This window comes from Chiloscyllium punctatum, chromosome 5 (genome assembly GCF_047496795.1).
Source record: "Chiloscyllium punctatum isolate Juve2018m chromosome 5, sChiPun1.3, whole genome shotgun sequence".
Taxonomy (NCBI): domain Eukaryota; kingdom Metazoa; phylum Chordata; class Chondrichthyes; order Orectolobiformes; family Hemiscylliidae; genus Chiloscyllium; species Chiloscyllium punctatum.
The window spans coordinates 85688405-85704309 of NC_092743.1; the positions used below are offsets into that span (position 1 = coordinate 85688405).

The window sequence follows — 15905 nt, forward strand, 5'->3', positions numbered from 1 at the left end:
CGTTTAGCCTCAGCAATGTAAAGATTGGTGTGCCAAGCTACCACCACGCCTCCGTTGTCTGCCGGTTTGATAGTGAGGTTGGGGTTGTAGCGGAGGGAGTGGAGGGCTGCACGTTGTGAGGGTGAGAAGTTGGAGTGGGTGAGAGGGGAGGACAGGTTGAGGCGGTCAATGTCACGGCGGCAGTTGGCTATGAAGAGATCGAGGGCAGGTAAGAGACCAGCACAGGGTGTCCAGGTGGATGGGGTGTGTTGAAGGCGGGAGGAGAGGTCATCAGAGAGTGGGCGAGAATCCTGGTTGAAGAAGTAGGCGCGGAGGCGAAGGCGGCAGAAGAATTGTTCGATGTCTTGCCGCGTGTTGAACTCGTTAATCTACTTCCGCCCCCAGTGATGTCACTCACCTGCACAACGACCACGCCGCATGCATCCCCAGCTCCAGCCCCACGCCAATCCCCGCCCCCACACCCAGCTCCAGCCCCACCCCAAGTCCTAGCTCCCAGCCCTGCCGTATTTTCACCATCCCTCCAGACCTCCCAATCTCTGAGGATGAAAGATCAGTCCTCAGCAAAGGCCTAACCTTCATCCCCCTACGTTCCCGGATTAACGAGTTCAACATGCAGTGAGACATCGAACAATTCTTCCGCCGCCTTCGCCGCTGCGCTTACTTCTTCAACCAGGATTCTCGCCCACTCTCTGACGACCCCTTCTCCTGCCTCCAACACACCCCATCCATCTGGACACCCTGTGCTGGCCTCATACCCGCCCTCAATCTCTTCATAGTCAACTGCCACCACGACATTGACCACCTCAACCTGTCCACCCCTCTCGCCCACTCCAACCTCTCACCTTCGGAACGTGCAGCCCTCCACTCCCTCCGCTCCAACACCAACTTCACTATCAAACCAGCAGACAAGAGAGGCGTGGTGGTAGTTTGGCGCACCGATCTTTACATTGCTGAGGCTAAACGCCAGCTCGCGGACACCTCCTCCTACTGCCCCCTTGACCATGACCCCACCTCCCACCACCAAACCATCATCTCCCAGACCATCCATAACCTCATCACCTCAGGGGATCTCCCATCCACCGCCTCCAACTTCATAGTCCCACAACCCTGCACCACCCATTTCTACCTCCTGGCCAAAATCCACAAACCTGACTGCCCCGGCCAACCCATTGTCTCAGCCTGCTACTGCCCCACCGAACTCATCTCTGCATACCTTGACACGGTCCTGTCCCCCTTGGTCCAAGAACTCCCCACCTACGTTCGGGACACCACCCACGTCTTCCACCTCCTCCATGATTTTCACTTCCCCGGCCCCCAACACCTTACCTTCACCATGACATGCAATCCCTAAAAACCTCCATCCCCCATCACGAAGGTCTCAAAGCCCTCCACTTCTTCCTTTCCCGCCAAACCAACCTGTACCCTTTCACTGACACCCTCCTTCGACTGACTGAACTGGTCCTCACTCTGAACAACTTCTCTTTCTAATCCTCCCACTTCCTCCAAACCAAAGGAGTAGCCATGGGCACCCGCATGGGCCCCAGCTATGCTTGCCTCTTCGTCAGGTATGTGGAACAGTCCATCTTCCACAGCTACACTGGCACCACCCATAAGACCATAAGACATAGGAGTGGAAGTAAGGCCATTCGGCCCATCGAGTCCACTCCGCCATTCAATCATGGCTGATGCGCATTTCAGCTCCACTTGCCAGCGTTCTCCCCGTAGCCCTTAATTCCTCTAGACAACAAGAACCTATCAATCTCGGCCTTGAAGACATTTAGCGTCCCGGCTTCCACTGCACTCCGTGGCAATGAATTCCACAGGCCCACCACTCTCTGGCTGAAGAAATGTCTCCGCATTTCCGTTCTGAAATGACCCCCTCTAATTCTAAGGCTGTGTCCACGGGTCCTAGTCTCCTCGCCTAACAGAAACAATTTTCTAGCATCCACCTTTTCAAAGCCATGTATTATTTTGTACGTCTCTATTAGATCTCCCCTTAATCTTCTAAACTCCAACGAATACAATCCCAGTATCCTCAGCCGTTCCTCATATGCTAGACCTGTCATTCCAGGGATCATCCGTGTGAATCTCCGCTGGACACGTTCCAGTGCCAGTATGTCCTTCCTGAGGTGTGGGGACCAAAACTGGACACAGTACTCCAAATGGGGCCTAACCAGAGCTTTATAAAGTCTTAGTAGTACATCTCTGCTTTTATATTCCAACCCTCTTGAGATAAGAGACAACATTGCATTCGCTTTCTTAATCACAGACTCAACCTGCATGTTTACCTTTAGAGAATCCTCGACTAGCACTCCCAGATCCCTTTGTGCTTTGGCTTTATTAAGTTTCTCACCATTTAGAAAGTAGTCCATTCCTATATTCTTTTTGCCAAAGTGCAAGACCTCGCACTTGCTCACGTTAAATTCCATCAGCCATTTCCTGGACCACTCTCCCAACCTGTCTAAATCCTTCTGTAGCCTCCCCACTTCCTCAGTACTACCTGCCTGTCTACCTAACTTTGTATCATCGGCAAACTTCGCTAGAATGCCCCCGGTTCCCTCATCCAAATCATTAATATATAATGCGAACAGCTGTGGCCCCAGCACCGAACCCTGCGGGACACCGCTCGTCACCGGCTGCCATTCTGAAAAAGAACCTTTTATCCCAACTCTCTGCCTTCTGTTAGATAGCCAATCCTCAATCCATCCCAGCAGCTCACCTCGAACACCATGGGCCCTCACCTTGCTCAGCAGTCTCCCGTGTGGCACCTTATCAAAGGCCTTTTGAAAGTCCAGATAGACCACATCCACTGGGTTCCCCTGGTCTAACCTACTTGTTACCTCTTCAAAAAATTCCAACAGGTTTGTCAGGCATGACCTCCCTTTACTAAATCCATGTTGACTTGTTCTAATCAGACTCTGCTCATTCAAGAATTTAGAAACCTCATCCTTAATGATGGATTCTAGAATTTTACCAACAACCGAGGTTAAGCTGATTGGCCTATAATTTTCCATCTTTTGCCTTGATCCTTTCTTGAACAAGGGGGTTACTACAGCCATCTTCCAATCATCCGGGACCTTTCCTGACTCCAGTGACTCTTGAAAGATCTCAACCAATGCCTCTGCTATTTCCTCAGCCACCTCTCTCAGAACTCTAGGGTGTATCCCATCGGGGCCAGGAGATTTATCAATTTTAAGACTTTTTAACTTTTCTAGCACTATCTCTTTCGTAATGGCAACCATACTCAACTCAGCCCCGTGACACCCTTTAATTTTTGGGATATTGCTCATGTCTTCCACTGTGAAAACTGACGCAAAGTACTTGTTAAGTTCTCCTGCTATTTCCTTATCTCCCATCACTAGGCTCCCTGCATCAGTTTGAAGTGGCCCAATGTCTACTTTTGCCTGTCGTTTGTTTCTTATGTACTGAAAGAAACTTTTACTATTATTTCTAATATTACTGGCTAGCCTACCTTCATATTTGATCCTCTCATTTCTTATTACACTCTTTGTTATCCTCTGTTTGCTTTTGTATCCTTCCCAATCTTCTGATTTCCCACTGTTCTTAGCCACTTTATAGGATCTCTCTTTTTCTTTAATACATTTCCTGACTTCCTTTGTCAGCCAAGGTTGTCTAATCCCTCCCCGGTTAATCTTTCTTTTCTTGGGAATGAACCTCTGTACAGTGTCCTCAATTATACCTACAAACTCCTGCCATTTTTGCTCTAATGTCTTCCCGGTTAGCCTCTGCTTCCAGTCTATTTTAGTCAGTTCCTCTCTCATGCCCTCATAATTACCTTTATTCAACTGTAACACCATTACATCAGATTTCGCCTTCTCCCTTTCAAACTCCAGACTGAACTCTACCATATTATGGTCGCTACTTCCTAAGGGTTCCCTTACTTTAAGATCTTTTATAGAGTCTGGTTCATTGCAAAGCACTAGGTCCAGAATAGCCTGCTCTCTTGTGGGCTCCATGACAAGCTGTTCCAAAATGCCATCCTGTAAGCATTCCATGAATTCCCTTTCTTTAGATCCACTAGCAACATTATTTACCCAGTCCACCTGCATATTGAAGTCACCCATGATCAATGTAACCTTGCCTTTCTGACATGCCTTCTCTATTTCCCGGTACATATTGCGTCCCTGGTCCTGACCACTGTTAGGAGGTCTGTACACAACTCCAATTATGGTTTTTTTGCCTTTGTGGTTCCTCAATTCCACCCACACAGACTCCACATCATCCGACGCTATGCCATTCAATACCATAGATTTAATTTTGTTCTTAACTAACAAGGCAACCCCACCCCCTCTGCCCACCTCTCTGTCTTTTCGATAAGTCGAAAAACCATGGAGGTTTAACTGCCAGTCCTGACCCCCCTGTAACCAAGTCTCTGTGATGCCTACTACATCATAATCATTCACTATTATCTGTGCCATTAATTCATCGGCTTTGTTATGAATGCTACGAGCATTCAGGTAAAGTGCCTTAATGCTAACTTCCTTATTAGAGATGTTGTAAGTCATATGTCCTAAGTTATCCTTGCTTTTTTCTGCATTCTCAGTCTGCCTCAATTTTAAATCCGCCTGGAAACATGCTATCCTGCTGCTTATCTTTCCATTTACCTCCATACTCCCTGTCGCTTTCACTTTCCCTTCCCCCCAACTCAGAAGTTTAAAGTCCTACTGACCACCCTATTTATCCTCTTCGCCAGAACATTGGTACCTGATCGGTTCAGGTGGAGACTGTCCCAACGGTACAGATCCCCCCTGTTCCAAAACTGATGCCAGTGCCCCATGAAGTGGAATCCCTCTTTCCCACACCAATCCCTTAGCCACGTGTTTACTTGCCTAATTTTCTTGTCCCTATGCCAATTGGCACGTGGCTCGGGCAGTAATCCGGAGATTATGACCCTTGAGGACCTGTGCTTCAATTTCCTGCCTAGTGCTTCGTAATGCCCAAACAGGTCCTCCACCCTAGTCTTGCCTATGTTGTTGGTACCAACGTGGACCACAACAATTGGATCCTCCCCCTCCCGCTCCAATATCCTTTCAAGCCGGTCAGAGATGTCTCGCACCCTGGCACCGGGCAGGCAACACACCATGCGAGACTCCCGATCCGGCTTGCAAAGGATACTATCTGTCCCCCTAATTATAGAATCCCCTATAACCACTACCTGTCTATTAGCTCCCCCCTCTTGAATGGCCTTCTGCACCATGGTGCCTTGGTCAGTTGGCTCATCCTGTCCAGAGCCCTTTTCCTCATCCGAACAGGGAGCAAGAATCTCGTACCTGTTGGACAAGGTCAAGGGCTGAGGCTCCTCCACTCCTGAACTCTGGGTCCCCCTACCTGCCTCACTTACAGTCACACTCTTTTGTGCCTGATCACTAGCTGAGTGGGAATTAATTAATCTCCCAGGTGTGACTGCCTCCTGAAACAAAGCGTCCAGGTAACTCTCCCCCTCCCGGATATGCCGCAGTGTTTGAAGCACACCCCCCACCTTTTTCCTCTGCTACATCGATGACTGTATCAGTGTTACCTTGTGCTCCCACGAGGAGTTGAACAGTTCATCCACTTTACTAACACCTGCCACCCTGACCTCAAATTTTCCTGGACCGTCTCAGACTCCTTCCTGGACCTCTCCATTTCTATCTCGGGCGAACGACTCAACACGGACATTTACTATAAACCGATCGACTCCCACAGCTACCTAGACTACACCGTCCTCCCACCTGTCCCCTGTAAAAACACCATCCCATATTCCCAATTCTTTTGCCTCCGCCACATCTGCTCCCAGGAGGAGCGATTCCAATACCAAACAATCCAGATGGCCGCCTCCTTCAAAGATCACAATTTCCCCTCAGATGTGGTTGACGATGCTCTCCACCGCATCTCCTCCACTTCCCGCTCCTTCACCCTTGAACCCCACCCCTCCAATAGCCACCAGGACAGAACCCCACTGGTCATCACCTACCACCCCACCAACCTCCAGATACATCGTATCATCCTTCGTCATTTCTGCCACCTCCAAACAGACCCCACCACCAAAGGTATATTTCCCTCCCCTCCCCTATCAGCGTTCCGGAAAGACCACTCCCTCCACGACTCCCTCGTCAGGTTCACCAACCCAACCTCCACTCCTGGCACCTTCCCCTGCAACCACAAGCAATGCAAAACTTACGCCCACACCTCCTCCCTCACTTACCTCCAAGGCCCCAAGGAATCCTTCCATATCCGTCACAAATTCACCTGCACCTCCACACACATCATTTACTGCATCCGCTGCACCCGATGTGGCCTTCTCTACATTGGGGAGACAGGCCGCCTACTTGCAGAACGTTTTAGAGAACACCTCTGGGACACCCGCACCAACCAACCCAATCGCCCCGTGGCTGAACACTTTGACTACCCCTCCCACTCCACCAAGGACATGCAGTTCCTTGGCCGCCTCTATCGCCAGACCATGGCAACACGACGCCTGGAGGAAGAGTGCCTCATCTTCCACCTAGGAACCCTCCAACCACACGAGATGAATGTAGATTTCTCCAGTTTCCTCATTTCCCCTCCGCCCACCTTATCTCAGTCCCAACTCTCGGACTCAGCACCGCCTTCTTGACCTGCAATCTTCTTCCCGACCTCTCCGCCCCCACCCCCTCTCCGACCTATCACCCTCATCTTAACCTCCTTCCACCTATCGCATTCCCAACGCCCCTCCCCCCTACCTTTTATCTTAGCATGCTTGGCACACCCTCCACATCCCTGAAGAAGGGCGTATGCCCGAAACGTCGATTCTCCTGCTCCTTGGATGCTGCCTGACCTGTTGCGCTTTTCCATTTTTCAGCTCTGATCTCCAGCATCTGCGTCCTCACTTTCTCCCAAATGCCAATTTAGCCAGAAACTGTATTGTTCATACATGAATCCACGTTCATAGCTTGTTATCAGTTCCCCACTGATTAGTTCTTTTAATATTGTGTATTCTGTACAGTTTTTTTAAAATTGTATGTTTGTAATCTTAATACTTTTGACAGTGCCATTTAACATTGAGTATTTTTAACAGTCTTTCAAATGAATCACTGCAGTGTTCACTTGCCCCACCCAAACATTCTGCAGTAATTTAAGGTAGGTTGAAGAGCTCTTTCTTAGCTATGAATCTCAAGGTGCTACAAAGGACTGTTCCTAAAATGACTTGCAAATGGATATGAATTATGTTGTGCAATCTTCACCAATGCTGTTTCTCCACGAAACTGTAAGAAGTTGTGTTCCACAAATCTATCTTGGGCATCTTTGTAACGTTTGACAGTTCCAAAAGCTGTTATGTTGAGTAATCAACATTATGTTTCAAAATATGTCTGGAATTAACTGTTATGAATTATGTTTTATGTCAATTTATGCTGATAGTTCAGGCCTTTGCTCACAAAGGCTCTATGTTTACCTCGGCTTGAGTACTTCCTTGGTTAAAGGATGTTGAATGAAGAAGATAGAGCAATTGTTTATCTTGTCATCCATGCTTGAAGTTGCCCTCAGCTATTACCCTACGGCACTACTATTCATTCATACATGTTGAAATGTGGATCAAAAGTAAATGTTATTTTGATGCTTGCATAGAAGCATTTGTCTTGTGCAGAGCTGGATTGCCATGTGATTAGGCATCACACAGTCATCAAAAAATGTCATGTTAAAGAAATAAATCCCCTCCAGTTCCCCAATATATGATCTAAGAATGTGTAACTTGATGCAATTCCAATGCTATTGTGAAAAGATGAATGAAGGAGACTCTACACATTAAGCTTTCTGACTGTGTTACATTATTAGATAGTCACTGTGGTTCATTTTGATGCTGCTATGCTGCTTAACACCCACTGGCATTGAAAGATTGTAATGGTATAATTTCTTTCAGGCTGCATCCATACTACAGAATTTACTGATGATTCGAATGCCAGCCACGTTGGAGGAGGCCAAGAATTCTGTCTGGCAGGTAAGAAAAATAAGACCATGTTATTATATAATTTGTATGTTGGTAGCACTTATTTTTAAAAGGCAAGGCAACCTTTACAATGTGTTAGCATGCGTTTGGTTTTTTTTTCTAAAAAGGCTAGATAAGTTCAGGGAATAAACCTCATTTGTGTTCATACAATTTTTGCTCACTATTCCAAATAGGCCCAAGTAAAGGTATGTAATATGCTGAAGGATTTTTTTTCAATCAGTAGTAATTAGCTTTGGAGCTTTGCCATATTTTGTAGCAAAGCTTGAATCTTAACGATGCCATTTTTGTGGTGAATTCATGCTTTCTTTACACCAGCCTGAAGCATCACCTTGTTGCTTCACTTGTGACAGTGAAGTGCCTTTTATGTCAACAAACACAATTTTAGAAGAGCGTTTGCAGAGTAGTCCATAATTCCTGAGTTTAGGGCACTGCAGCACAGAAAGAATGCAAAAACTGTGAAAATTGTATGATGTAAATTTACTAGGTTATTACAAAAGCATCCAGTTATGAAGAGAAATTTGAGAAGTTGGGGCTTTTCTTAATGCAGCTGAGAAAGTAAAGGTGAAATCTGCAAGATCTCCAAGGTTATGATAAGGTAGACAATAGTTTGTTTCTGTTGATATGCGATCATAATGAATGAACAAAGCTAAGATGGCCACCCAAAAAAGTTAAAAGTAAGTTCAGAGGAAAAAAAATGTTATTTCAAGTTTGGTAAGAGCATGGATGATGTGGACATCACTAGGTAATCTAACATTTATTATTTATTCCTAAATGTTCTTCAGGAGGTGGTGGTAAGCCACTTTCTTGAACCACTGCAGTCCCTAAGGTGTAGAAAGAGGAACTCCAGGATTTTGACCTGGCATCAATGAAGGTTCAGCAAAACAGTTTGGAATCAGGATGGTGTGTGACATAAAGGGAAACTTGGTATCCTGATGCATCCGCTGCACTTGACTATTTAGGCAGGAGGAGTTGCGGGTCTGGTAGGTGCTGTTGAAGGAACATGGTTGAGTTGCTGCGATGGCATCTTACAGATGAAACATGTTGCTGCCACTCTGCATTCGTGATGGAGGGAATGCATGTTGAATTTGGTGAATGAGACACGTATCAAGCCACCTGTTTTGCCGTAGATGGTCATAGAGTCATATAGCATGGAAACAGACCCTTTGGTCCAGCCAGTCCATGCCGAACATGAACTCAAACTAGACTAGTCCCACCTGCCTGCTTCTGGCACACACATCCTCCAAACCTGTCCTATTCATGTACCTATCCAAATGCTTTTTAAATGTTGTAATTGCACCCATATCCACACTTCCTCTAGAAATTCATTCCTCAGGGAAACTGCCCTCTGTGTAAAAACAAAAATTGCCCTTCATGTGTTTTTTAAATCTCTCTCTTCTCACCTTTAAAAATATGGAAAAGACAGCTACCATTAACTCTATGTATACCCCTTATTATTTTATAAACTATCAGGTTGCCTCTCAACCTGCTACGCTCCAGTGAAAGAAGTCCCAGTCATCCAGCCTTTCTTTTTAACTCAAACCTTCCATACCTGGCAACATCCTGGTAAATCTTTCCTGAACCCTCTCTGGCTTAAAAATGTCCTTCCTATAATTGGACAACCAGAACAAGACACAGTATTTCAGAAGAGGCCTCACTAATGTGCTGTACACTTGTGTGTTTTTTGTATTGCGCTCATCACATTCTTGGCTTGTACCCAATAGATGGTAGACAGACTTTGAGAAGTCAGGACATATGTTACTTGTTGCAGAATTATAGTCTCTGACCTGCTCTTGTAGTAAAAGTATGTATATGGTCAGTTCTAGGTTGGTTTCTGGTCAATGGTAGCCCCTATGCTGTCAAGGAGAAATGATTAGATCCTTTTTATTGGGGGTGGTGTTACAACACAGGGATAGCAAACCAAACCAAATCAAATCAGCCACTGTCATTGGCTTTGCAACACAATGATCTTGAAACATTCAGTGACCCTCAGAATTGCTATACAGTATACAACTATAGAGTTAAAAATCTCACAACACCATGTTATAGTCCAACAGGTTTAATTGGAAGCACTCTAGCTTTCGGAGCACTGCTCCTTCATCAGGTGATAGTGTAGGACACAATTCTAAGGCACTGAATTTATAGCAAAAATTTACAGTGTGATGTAACTGAAATTATACATTGAAAAATATCTTGATTGTTTGTTGAATCTTTCATCTGTTCGAATACCATGACAGTTTCACTTCTTTCATGTGTAAATCACAAAACCTTTTTTTAAAAGTTGCATTCTCAGGTTAGCTGTAACAATGGGCGTTACCTAGACAATATGTTGAAGGTGTTAGCCCCCTGTGTTCTCTGTCTATGCCATGATGTTTAGATCGATTCTAATCTTAAAAAGTGAGAAAACAGAGTTTTACATGAATGCATGCAGTTTTTGAGCAAAGTATAATGTAACTCTGCAAGTACGAATTCACCCCACAAAATACATGTGTGCGTGTGTGTGTGTGTGTGTGTGTGTGTGTGTGTGTGTGTGTGTGTGTGTCTGTCTGTGTCTGTCTGTCTGGGGTGGGCTGTTGTGAGTGTCTGTGAGAGAGAGTGTATATGTGTGTGCCTGTGTGTGGAGTGGATATAGTGCAAATAGTGCAATGGTGGTCACCTGTAATGTGACATGAACCCAAGGTCCCGGTTGAGGCCCTCCCGATGGGTACTGAACTTAGTTATCAGCCTCTGCTCGGCCACTTTTCGCTGCTACCTGTGCCGAAGTCCGCCTTGGAGGATGGTCACCTGAAGGTCCGAGATTGAACGTCCCTGACCACTGAAGTGTTCCCCAACTGGGAGGGAACGCTCCTGTATGTTGATTGTTATGCGGTGCCCATTCAACCGTTGTTGTAGCCTTTGCTCAGTTTCCCCAATGTACCATGCCCCAGGGCATCCTTGCCTGCAACGTATAAGATAGACAACGCTGCCTGAGTTACATGAGTACCTGCCATGTACAAGGTGGGAGGTGTCCCCACTTGTAATGGTGGTATCTATGTCCACACTCTGGCACGTCTTGCAGCGCCTACCGTGACAGGATTGTATGGAGTTGTCCTGAGAGCCAGGCAGCTTACTATGAACAATGATTTGTTTGAGGTTTGGCGGTTGTTTAAAGGCAAGCAGTGGAGGTGTGGGGAAGGTCTTGGCGAGGTCATCATCCTCATTGACGATGTGTTGCAGGTCCCGAAGAACATGGCATAGTTTTTCAGCTCCTGGGAAATACTGAACAACGAAGGGTACCCTGTCGGTTGCAGCACGTGTCTGTCTCCTGAGGAGGTCAATACGGTTCCTTGCTGTGGCACGTGGGAACTGGCGGTCGATGAGTTGGGCATCGTACCATGTTCTTGTGAGGGCATCCCTGAGTACTTCCAGGTGCCTGTCCTGATGAAGGAACAGTGCTCCAAAAGCTAGTGTGCTTCCAATTAAACCTGTTGTGTGATTTTTAACTTTGTAAACCCCTGTTCAACACCGGCATCTCCAAATCATTACAACTATAGAGTAAGTGTCGGAGTCCTTCGTAGGATCAACATATCGAGGAATCTAGAAGCACCAGTCCACCATTCCCTGAAAATAGCAACATAGGTAGATAGGGTGGTCAAGACTGCATATGGCATGCTTGTCTTCATGGGTCGGGGCATCAAGTATAAAAATTGACAAGTCATGTTGCAGCTGCGTAAATCTTCAGTTAGGCCACATTTGGAAGATTACATACAGTTCTGGTGCCACAATACCAGAGAATGTGGAGACTTTGGGTAGAGTACAGTAACAGTTTACCAGGACTTTGTCTGGCTTGGAGGGTATTAGAGGGTATGAGGAGAAATTGGATAGACTTAGTTTGTTTTCGTCTGAGCATCGAAAGATAAGGGGCAACCTGATAGAAATTTACAAAGTTACAGAGTCTTTTTTTTCCCCCAAGGCAGAAATGTCAATTACAAGGGACACAAGTTTAAGGTAAAAGTGGGTAAGTTCAAATGAGATCCAGCAGGCAGGTGTTTTACACATAGAGTGGTAAGTGCCTGAGAATATGCTGAAATACATTGCCAGAGGAGTGGTGAAGATAGTTACAGTAACAATTTTTAAGAGGCATCTTGACAGCTGACTAGGCAGGGAATAGAGGAATGCAGACAGTGTTGAGGTAAAGGTGTTTAGTTCAGAAAGATATCATGAGCTGGTGCAGTCTTGGTAGGCTGAAGGGCCTGTTCCTGTGCTGTACTGTTCTTTGATCCTAACCAGATTTTAGAAAAAACAAATCTTGGACATCCAGTTTAAACTTTAATAATAAACTGTGACTTCTTTTGTTTATAATATAACATAAGCAGAACACAGATTAACATCAAGGCAATCTAATTAATAGCTAAGATATAAGCCCAATCACCTCTGAGTATAAATCCCTCACTCTCATACTGACAGAGTTAAGGGATAAATTCAATTTTTCAAAAAATGTTGTCAATTCAATAACGTTTCAACAAGAAATCTCTTGACTGTTGGTTTTAATATAGGCATGTAGGACTGTAGACCTTTCTTGAATTTTGAAGTCACCGGTCATTCAAACAGCTTCTGTAGACCACTAGAAAGTTGTACAGGTGGTTCTTTGATAATGCTATGGTTGCATTCTTGTGCAACCTTGTGTTTTAGAAAAATCAGGCTTTAGAAACAGTGCTTAAAGTGTTGGCAGTGTAATGATGTTACAGCCAACACGTTTTAAAAGTTCAAGCTTTAGACAGTATCCCCAATTTTTCAATCGTATTATAGCAAATTTGCGTTAACAAAATGCGCATTATAGCAGAGCAACCTGTACTTACTTACTTAGAGATTGCGATTCTTTTCTCAGTACTTTGCACAAGTCTGTAACTGGAGAAGAACTAGAGACAGCAAAACAAAAAAAACGCTTCCCAGTCCAGTAGCTACTTAAATAAAAACTCCCTCCTTCCCAAACCCCCAGTCAGCTCTGTGTGGTGGTTGGCGAACACCAGTCCTCCCCTTGATTGGCCAATTCAACATTCAACCAATTGCCAATCCCTGAGCATAATAACATCTTGGTGTCAATTTGTCTACAGTGTCCTTAGACCATTAATTAATGTGCATTATTTTTCTAGGCCAGTTTCTAATAGCAAATGTCAGTCTTTTCTTCTCTCTTTTTAAAACAAACTGCTGTTCAGAGTTCAATTCTTAACTGCAACCCACAACTCCAAACTAAAAAATGAGAAATAAAAGAAAAATAGGTATGAGATATTGACCGAGTGATATTAACACTAGACTATTGATCCAGAAACTCAGTTAATGTTCTAGACACCTGGGTTCAATCCCATTGTGGCAGATAATGAAATCTGAATTCAGTAAAAGAATATAGAATTAAGGGTCTAATGACCATGAAACCATTGTCAATTGTCAGGAAAAAACCATCACTAATGTCCTCTTAGGCAAGAAAATCTGCTTTTCTTATCTGGTCTGGCCTACAAGTGACTCCAGACCCATAGCAGTGTGGTTAACTCCACTGCCCTCTGGGCAGTTAGGGATGGGCAATAAATGCTGGCCTAGCCAAAGATGCCCACAATCTGAGTGAATTTTAAAAACAATCAACAATGGTCATCACCTGGCACTTGTGTGATATGCATATTACTTGCCACTTTTCAACTTGATCTTGATTTAAATAAGCCCATGTTTAGAAATAGGTCCATTGTTTATATTTAAAATGACATTATCAATATGATTAAAGAGGAAGAATATTAATAGAATCATAAGAATTAAATCTGATCTATCTGCATGTGAATGCTAGAAGAGAATGGGCCACATGGACTTTGTGTGCTGTAACTTCTGATGATTCTGATTGCTGTCTACACAAGTATTTTAGCAGATTCAAGTAGTATAATGTCTCCAGTTATGTGCTTTATTTTAATGAAGTGTATAAAATGTTGTGTCGATATTCTGTGTTATGCATGGATGGTCACCACATTACTTTTTGAAGTGAAATTCTGAAGTCAAAAAGGGATTGCTTATGACAAGATAATTGGGCCCAGGCAGGAAAATGAAAGAGTGAAGGTTTGTCGATACGCTTGATAAGCATGAATGGAATTGCAAGGTGAATGTCACTTTGAAAAGTCAGATGATGTCTCATAGCACTTCCATATTATGATATCACCTACAAGTACAACAGATAATGCGTAGCAAACTGTGACTGGTGAGCAACTTTAATGTGTCAAATTGCATTGAGGCAATTATTGAGTTGGTGAGCAACCACATTTGTGTCTAGAAGTGAAAGAATCTGATTGTTTTCTTAAATGTTGATACACAAGGTAAGTCCACGTCTTTTCAGTGATCATAGTGCAGTAGAAACAGATTTGTCCCAGATATGTTTTTGAAATGTCAGGGATACATTGAATATTCTTTTAATTTGAATGACCATCCTTTAAAGCAAATCATACCTTTTCATAATGATATGAAAGTTTTTAAAGAAAAAATAAATATATAACAAAAACAAATGCTGTGCTACATGGAGTAGTCCCAAAGAATGTAATGGACACTATGTTAAAGTGAAAAAAAAAAGGAAAGCCTATTCTGTTATGTTATAAATTTTGTGAATTCTTGGGTTGAGTTTCCTGTTTGCCTGAATACAGTTTTTTTTTATATAGAGTCCATGTGTTCATGATGAAGAGTCTGGTTTATCACTAGTTGGATTGCCTGCTCTCCAGGCTCTACTGTATCACTGCCAGTTCTATGAGCGTGTGGCTCATATGGCAAAGCAGTGCTATCTCGGAAGGTACATGTTCGATTTGAATTCTCCAAAACCTACTGGCAGGAATTTTCTCAACAGCAATTTAGAAGGTATGAATTTTAAGAATAGTAATCCTCTAAGTATTTTATTTTCAAACTTTGAATCAAAGCATGCTTTTATCATCAACAAATGTTTATGTGAGTAATAAAATGAAGGAAGGTGAGTTCAGATGTGTTTGATTTATATCAGTATTGTTTCCTGTTCTAAGTACAGTAAGTTTGATATTGTAGGTAAATGGAAAGAAGCTATCCTAACAATTGAAGTCATAAACCAAAATATCTGTTCCACGTACTATGTAATCTTAGTAACTTGATTAACACCTGATTATTATTATTATGATTGTAGCAGTTTACACTCTTCAAAGAATTAATTGTTTCTAAATAGAAAGAAAAATTGTTTAATGTGGGGCTCAGGCTGATGCGAATTTGGTCTATAATAATTTAACCTACAATATTTCCTTGTCTACACCCTCTCCATCTCTCATCAACATTAGTTTCCTGGTTTTTATTTCCTGGTGTTTGTAGATAAGTTAACACAATTTATTACCTAATCTTTAATGTATTACTAACTTATATCACTTTTATTTAAACTATTTTACACTGTGATCTGAAAACATGCAAGGAGTTTAAGCTAATGATTTTAAGAATCACATCATATTTTGTATAAAAGATTTGTAAAGTCAGGGCCTGGAATTTAAAAATGATGGTTTTGACTGGTAGACAGGTAAAGAAAAAATATAATGTGTAAGGTTTTATTTTAAATATAATATGCAAAGATACAAATTCAAATAGTTAATATTATAATTATAATCTGACCAATATATAGAATTCTGTGCATTGAGTATATGTGAATCATTTTAAAAATATATAAACAAAAATGTACTGGAAAATTCAAACCTGGCAACATCTGCAGAGAGAATTAGTTCGGGTTGACTGCTTTTTTTTCCGACAAGCTGGGCACCCCATCCTCCATAAAGGAATGAGAGTTTAAATATAAAGTGTGCAGAATGACTTTTTATGAAGTAAGAAGCAAAGATATTCTCCCAGTGGGAATATGGACTGGATGAGATTGGCATTAAACCTGCAGTTCAGACCGCCGAACTAGGTTTTGTTCATC

The 15905-nt window shown here is 43.4% G+C and overlaps 1 protein-coding gene across 6 annotated transcripts in view; it reads left to right on the forward strand.

Moving 5' to 3' along the window:
- Positions 1-15905, forward strand: part of rttn (rotatin) — a 230500-nt gene that overhangs the window by 146812 nt on the left and 67783 nt on the right. For all 6 annotated transcript variants that reach the window (XM_072570663.1, XM_072570665.1, XM_072570664.1 and 3 more), the window contains 2 exons: positions 7898-7975; positions 14647-14839. In XM_072570663.1, coding sequence (XP_072426764.1) covers positions 7898-7975; positions 14647-14839 — 271 coding nt within the window. The remainder of the gene's footprint in view (positions 1-7897; positions 7976-14646; positions 14840-15905) is intronic.